This window comes from Rhododendron vialii, chromosome 7a (assembly GCF_030253575.1).
Source record: "Rhododendron vialii isolate Sample 1 chromosome 7a, ASM3025357v1".
Taxonomy (NCBI): Eukaryota; Viridiplantae; Streptophyta; class Magnoliopsida; order Ericales; family Ericaceae; genus Rhododendron; species Rhododendron vialii.
Genome location: NC_080563.1, coordinates 14,121,096 through 14,128,591, shown reverse-complemented (window position 1 = coordinate 14,128,591; position 7,496 = coordinate 14,121,096). Strand labels below are relative to the sequence as shown.

Here is a 7,496-nt window from a genome sequence, read left to right as displayed (position 1 = left end):
ACTAACAACGAACTTTTAACATCGATGTTACCGTGTGATAAAAAGAAGAAGAAGAAAAACAACCTGAATCGGACCGGGTGAACTTTTGGGGTCCGACTCTCCAACCCATTCCAAAACCCTTTCCGGGCTTTCCCAATCCAAACTCCACAGTTGCTACTTGCTCCCATTCCTCTCTCTCTCTCCAGAATGGCTTCGCACGTCCTCCCCACGACACCACCACCGCGCATGCTCTCCCCATCGAGCAGCTCAAGCCCTAAACTCCCCGAACGAACGCCGCGACCTTCCTTCTCTGTCAGAACCTCTCTCTCCACCAGTTCCCTATCCCCGCACGCCGCCGGCAGCTTCGCCGCCCCATTCTCCGGCCTCGAGACCCGACCTGCCTCTCTCGCTCCTCGCTCTCCGTCCCCTTCACCCTCTCGCGCCAAGCGAAGCGTCGTCACCATGGTACTGCTCTGAAAAAAACTTCATTTGGTTTCCTACGCACCTCCTCTCTCTCTCTCTCTCTCTCTCTCGTCCAGTGTTTGCTCGCCTTCTCCTGTTTTATGTGTTGTTTTCCGCACTTCTCTTGGCAGGGACTACGCCGTCGAATCCCAAGCGTCCTCACCGTGGTACTGTTCTGAGAAAACTCATTTTGTTTCCTACGCACCCTCTCTCTCTTGTCTAGGGTTTGCTCGCCTTCTTCTGTTTTATATGTTGTTTTCCACACTTCTGTTGGCAGGAAAAACGCAGTGGAAAGCCATTCAATAAATTCGATCATTCTCCTCCAGATCTAGACTCGTATTATTTCCAACATCGAATTGTTTTCTTGACCGCACCTCTACTTCCCACCACGATCGAAATGATAATGCAAGAGCTACTTTTCCTGGCATATGAAGATCTCGAGCAGCCAATATACATGTACATAAATTCCACCGGCACGATGGAGGTAGCATTGCTACTCTTTGCTCACATTGCGTCATATATTTCCCTCATCGTCTTCAATTTTATGATTTCGATTACCAATATCACCTAATGTAACAACATGGTCCACAGACTAATACATCAAATATTAGTCACGAGGAATTTGAACTACTTGGAGTTAAAAAGGGAATCTGGAAGACAAACTAGAATAATGTTGTCTCAACTCTCAGTTGTTGTTCCATGTTTTGCCTTTCGGGAAATTGAGTTAAAAGACCATATTTTGCACGAAACTAGATTCTTTTGATAAACAGATGAAAATAATTTTGTTTTGATGGCCTGAGAGTTTCTTTAAAGAAATCTAGTTAAGACTTTGTGGAGGCCCGATTTAGGACTCCCTCTTTGTACTGGGATTCAACTTTTGAGTTCATCCTTGAAAAAGAGAACTTTGACCTGTTGACTGCTAAAGAGTAGATCCTTAGTGACCTCACTGACCTGGCCGGTGTTGAAGGCCAGAAATGTCCTCCAATGGTCAAGCTAGTTTCCACTTCAGGGCAAACTGTAACTCAATGAAACATTAATTGTTACTCACAATACCCTCGTGTAACCATTTCCCAATCCATGATTCTGCCACTCCTTTACATGTTTATCGGAGAAATTTGGCCAGCTACCTCTGGTCATCAAACCTGTGACCATGGTTAAGTGCCATCATTACCATCTTTCCAAAAAGATCTTAGCGTATGGGTCTGACATGCCCCATCCCCATTACGGAAAATGTGATATTTGACGTCATCTTGTGGATGCATATGTACAACTTTCCCTCGGACACCCTTCCAACATCTGCCGACCTCACACCGAGGGTGCCTTATCCAGTGTAGAGGTCATGCACCTGCTCGGTTGATGTCTGAAGCCGAGGTGCTTCAATGACTTACCCACATGGTGAGTTGTTAATTCTTGCAGTGAGTAATCACATTGGCACGCTCCACAATGACAAAGTTATCAAAATATGCCCCAATGTTTGATGCCCGCAGCCCAATCCCATCTTCGACTGGAAGTTGGGGTGATGGGTGGGGATCTTCGACCAAGCTACTCATCAAAGAAACCAAGTATTCCATCCATATCCTTAGTTTCATGGCTGAGATTTCCGAAACCACACTGACTCCTATCAGTGTGGTTTTATTATTTTGATCTGGGCATTTTAGGCCCATGGGTGTTTCTGGGCTTGGCCCCTTGTGGTGTATTTGGGCTTTGTTCCCATAAGGCTGTATTTTTCAACCTTTGGTTAGAATCCCTTTCCCCCCTGAATAAAATGTTACTTTTGCCAATAAAAAAAAAAAATTGAAAATTCTCTGTTTTCATGAAGGTAACATTTTTAAATCTTGAGAGCTAGTTCTAATCAAAAGTGGGCAATGTTGAGCGGAAGTGCATGGCTCATGAGTCATACTTGATGGAATTGGTGCAAAGGATGTAGCAATCTTCACCTTATGATATCTTGCTACTCGAAAAGAATGACACCATATCACTAACAAAAACACTCACCAAAACCACAAAAGTGCGGACTCCGGTATTTTTCTCCTACGGAATTGCCAGCTATATGAATAAACATAATTACAATAGTAGATTACCGTTTGCTAATGGAAATTAATGTAGGTTATTACCATCAGGACTTCAGTTTAGAATTTTTGGGCTACCTGATACATCATACATGACATAGCTGAAGCAATATGACTCCCAATGTGAGATAAAAGGAGGTCAATAGTTGGGGAAGATGAAATGTCATGTCATGTCACCATCCTTCTCTTGTGAAGACTTTTCTATCTCTTGTTGATTTGTTTTCTGAATGATGGATATTTCTTGTTGGATTGCTTGTAGAGTTGTTTCATTTAGTTTCTGTAAAGAAGATGAGTAGATTTTCGGTGTGATTATCTTGCCCTAAATATGATTTTTGCACTTTTTCCAGGATGACTATTGTTTCGGTCGTGAGCGCGAGGCATTTGTAATTCTTGATCATATGAGGTTAAAACCTCTGCCTTTATGATTAACATGCGATTGGAAGTTTTACCTTATTTGTCAAGCGGGCCATTTCATTAAACAAAATGAATGAGTTGTACTATCCTTGGAGTCTAGAGAGACCCTTCCCTACCCCAGCTACCTGGAATAGGGGTTAGTTCTTATCCCATCATGCCACCCCACGTCACCTCACTCATAATTTTTCCTGGCATCTTCCCCCATGTTTATCTTCTCAAATAAAGGAATATTCGTTTGTCAGAGGGAGGGAGGGAGGGAAATTCTCAACATCGATTGAAAAGTGCAGGCATAGAGACAGATACACATGGGACACCCAACATAACAATTGTTAAAGAATCAAGATACGGATACAGTTTTGGCCTTTGGGAATAGAAAATTTCTTTTTCCTTTTGAACATGTTTTTAATTGTTTTGTATGAATATCATATCAACCAACAACCATATTTATGGAAACTAACACTAATTTTACATAATAACAAATGACTAGTGAGTACTTGGTTGGAGCTAATCGAGATCGAGTTATGTTGCATGTGATAGATCAATGGTGTTGGAACACCGTCCACATGAGATAGAGCGAAGTTTTGGAAGATACAAAGAGGAGAGGACAGTTGTGAGATTAGGGGTTCGGTCATCTCACTGTATATAAGTCAAATCTTTTTGTTCAAATTCCACCACTTACTTTTAAAACAAGTTCAGTCAATATATATTTCGCCATGCCATATCTAAATTAAAAAAATCGTGTACCAGCTGTGTCCAATTGAGAAAAAAAAAAAATGTTTACTTATCATGCTACGTTGCTCAACTCATACGGATTCAGGTGTGTTTCAAGTGTGTCTGGGTCCATACATGCCTGACACGGATACAGCGATGAGCTAGGCCTTTCGGTGCTTTGTAGACAATGATATTATGGATGTCAATTCTTGTATCCACTGGTATCAGAGTGTATATTTATGCACATGGTTGTGCTTAGCAGTATACATATGTATAGAGGGGGCGACGCCAGCTCTTTACGAGCGGTGTCAGGTGAACCCACTCACGTGTAAATTTACACATTTTACCGAGTACAATTTTTTTCTCCTTTTGGACATTCCTAGTGACATGTCACCACTGGAACAAGGTTTTTGAACCCATAAATAAATGTATTGGACAAAATATAAAGGCTGCCATGTTTCCACCTCACTTTGCTTAGAAACTTGATAGAAAACAAAAGCATACCCATCCATGTAGACAAACGTGATTCGGTTTGTCAAACATATTAGTGACATATGGTGGATTCACAAGAATGAAGCTACAATATCATTGTATGACACCACTAATTACAATTCCTATAGTCGCCACTGTATGTATATACCCTCAATAGCCAGATACAGAAGGTTTTATAAAACAACATCCATGTAGACAATGTACATGGTTGATGCAAAGAAATTGAAAAAAAACCCACTTAAATCAGGAAAGGGAAAACGATAAGGTTGATGGTGCGTGAAGATGGCACTGACAAGTATGGTGGTGGAATGACAACATAGATGATGATCATTCTATTTTCTGCTCCCTATTCCCTAATGCCTAACTGGCAGTGAGATAGCTAGGTACAGTGATGTTTCACTTCTCATCTGGTCCTTGCCCAACCACGATTGGGCTGTGATACTTCGTTTTCAAACCCTCTCCTAATTGTATTACGTCTCTGTTAACCCATTTGGGGGGGGTGTGGGGGCAGTTTGCAACCCCAGGTACTTTCCCAGTTCTGGTCAACATAAGCATGGAGGGTTGGTTTTTTTGCTTCTTTTTTTTTTTTCCAACAGAAAGACAAATGGTTGACTATATGATGAAATACCTATAATTTTGTGGTTTCAGAAGAGTGATTAGGTCCGATCGACCCCCTCTGACACCATACTAAGATATCCTGATTCAACACAGAGACCTGTAATCACTCTTTGCCTCCTGCTGTACAAGCAACACAGGGACCTTCCTATGATCCCGTCTACTAAATTCGTTTACCGCTCTAATACAACATTCAAGAGTGATTATAACGTCTACCTGCTTTTTTTTCACGAGAGTTCTCTTTTCCCTGATATGTGAAATTGTCATTCTTGTCAACCACAGGTGTTTAGGACCTCCTGTTTTTACACTGTGTGTTGGCCATGCTTGGGGAGAAGCAGCCTTAATCTTGGCTTCTGGTGTAAAAGGACATCGTACTGCGTTGCCTTCATCAACCATTATGATTAGGGAGGTATGTTTTCAGCCTTCAGTATCTGACATCCTTAGCAATGGTGTTCTGGTGATGATAGGAATTGTGTATCGTTGGATCAATTGTTTAGTTCCTCTTGCATGGCACTGATTATTGTATCTTGATGGTCTGTCCTAAGTCATTGATGAGATAATAGCTTTAAGTCATCGATGGTTTGTCCTAAATCATTTTTTTTCCCTATCTGCAGCCAATGGATGAATTTGAAGGGCAAGCATCAAATGTGGAAGGTGATAGGAAGGAATTACAGCTTATCAAGCAAGCTATGGTAATGTTAACACCCACTTAAGTTGCACATTTTCTCCTTTCTTTGGTCCATGCATGCTGATGCTATGGAATACTAGTTTTAGTCAGGGGCGGTTGTTGGATTTTTGTTTAGCGGTGACAAAAATGTATTAGAAAAATATTGTACGCAGAACACTATATAATATATAGATATCTACTTTGATTGAAAACTCATCGGCCTAATTTATTTTGTTTTGTTGGGCTATATGATCTACTTACACACAAATTTAAGTGAACTTTGGTTTACTCTAATTTTGTATGAATGATCCAGTGCATTCAATATTAAAGAAAAATTAAAATATATGTGAAAAAATAGAAAATTTTAGTACATTTTTTGAACCTAGGGGGTTTGCTTGAACCCCCCCAGCCCTTAATAGAGCAGCCCCTGGTTTTAGTAATGGCATTTGAGTGTGCGTGTGATAGAGAGGGCTTGGGAGTTTTGTTTCCTATGTTCTTTGATAGTTATATCTGTTAAGTAAATTTGCATATGCGACCATCCCATCAATTTCCCGGACCAACTGCTACTGTTTGAAATTAGTTGTGTTTGACCCTACTAAAAGTTTGAAGCCAACCATGGAAGAACTGCTCTATTCCTTTAGCAATAGTGCAATACCCACTCAATTTTCTTACAAACATGGTTAAGTGAGAGCTGGTTGTATTGAAGGAATTTATGATGGTATGACAAGATGCCTATGAATCAAATCAATAAACAACCTTACTGGAGAAATGAAAAGATCTTTGATGTATTACTCCTTTCCTTCTTCCTTTCTGATAGACTGATACTTTGAATGTTATACAATTGCAACCAAATAAAGACATATCTGAATATATTGGTATATCCCTTATGCTTAACTGACTGCCTTGAGTCAGGAACTCACATATGCATCCAGATGGAAGCTCGTACTAAATCTATTTTTCTTTATTTTGTGTTGAAGGTTGAAGTCTTTGCCGAGCGTACAGGAAAGACAAAACAGCAGATCGAAACTGATATCAGGCGCCCAAAGTACTTCAGTGCGAGTGAAGCGGTTGAATATGGCCTTATAGATAAGGTGGCTCCAATTAAAAGACCGAGTGTATTTGTATCAAGCTTTCAGATACTTAGTGTATATTTACACCCTATTGTCTTAATTTCTGCAGGTACTTAGCAATGCGAGGGTCGAAATAGGTAAAGGAGCTGTTGCTAAGGGGCAACCTGTAACTAGTGGTATCTAAAGATGGGAAGTGATTCTGGGGAATTTCCAGGTAAAGTCTTGAGCGCTTGCTTGTCGTCATGTCTCTGTATTTTTTACCTTAAAAAAACACTCTGTTGGTGTAGATTCTCAAGCAGTAAAACCTCTTTTACCAGCTACTTATTAACTAGTGAAGGAAACATTCTTCTTTCCTGTCTCTTAAAGTAGATTGTATCATCAAAAGCTAAAATGTTCGACCAGGGCTTGACCATAAGAGATGGGCAAGGGTTTTTTCCTTCTCTTTGTTTTGTTATTTGGGCTGCTACTGCTATTATTTAGCATGTAATGTCAAATATAGAAGTTTCACATTCGGTGATTGAATTGTGTGCTATTTCGGCTATTGGGTTTAGCTGTAGCTAAATTTTAGCAAGATCACTTTTCTCTCTCTCATGATGGGAATAAAAAATGGCATTTTGATTTGATGTTTTTCTACTGAAGACAATCAAGAAATAGTTTTTACGCTTTTGAAACGTTTCTTGAAGTGATAATTTGCAACTTTTTATTGTCGAACTTTTAGCTTCAGCTAGCCCCTTGACCTTGGGAGATGCTCAAATGAAATGCTGAAATGGAAAGCGGACTCAAGACCAGATTTTGGAAAGAGCAACTCCAGAGCGAAAACAAGCGCCCACTTTTAAAGAGGAGCATTCTGCACAAAATAATAATACTAACTGTACCTGTATGGCTATATCTTGCTAAAACACTGTTGGCACTGGTTATCTTGTTGATATGTTGTGTTCGTTAAAGGTATCAGAATTGAAATGTTTTGCGAACATATACATATTGCCTGAATTAAATTCAAAAATGAAGGAGACAAAA

At 40.2% G+C, this 7,496-nt stretch overlaps 1 protein-coding gene across 2 annotated transcripts; it reads left to right on the top strand.

Annotated features, from left to right (window-relative positions):
* The first annotated feature begins 135 nt into the window (after positions 1 to 135).
* Positions 136 to 7,496, top strand: LOC131332102 (ATP-dependent Clp protease proteolytic subunit-related protein 4, chloroplastic). 2 transcript variants are annotated; one of them, XM_058366170.1, is made up of 9 exons: positions 136 to 444; positions 573 to 608; positions 719 to 925; positions 2,858 to 2,913; positions 5,025 to 5,151; positions 5,357 to 5,434; positions 6,387 to 6,500; positions 6,589 to 6,693; positions 7,204 to 7,496. In XM_058366170.1, exons 1-8 carry the CDS (start codon positions 187 to 189, stop codon positions 6,661 to 6,663), a joined length of 951 nt encoding a protein of 316 aa, XP_058222153.1. In that variant the 5' UTR covers positions 136 to 186; the 3' UTR covers positions 6,664 to 6,693; positions 7,204 to 7,496. The 2 variants fall into 2 exon arrangements, with proteins under 2 accessions (XP_058222153.1, XP_058222152.1); XM_058366169.1 differs by having other exon boundaries at positions 7,198 to 7,496.

What these genes read in the sequence shown, in the direction of transcription:
- LOC131332102 (XM_058366170.1), top strand. Translation starts at nt 187, where the DNA reads ATGGCTTCGCACGTCCTCCCCACGACACCACCACCGCGCATGCTCTCC. An exon ending in TCCCAAGCGTCCTCACCGTG is followed by an intron (nt 609 to 718) that starts GTACTGTTCTGA and finishes TTCTGTTGGCAG; the next exon opens with GAAAAACGCAGTGGAAAGCC. An exon ending in ATTCCACCGGCACGATGGAG is followed by an intron (nt 926 to 2,857) that starts GTAGCATTGCTA and finishes CACTTTTTCCAG; the next exon opens with GATGACTATTGTTTCGGTCG.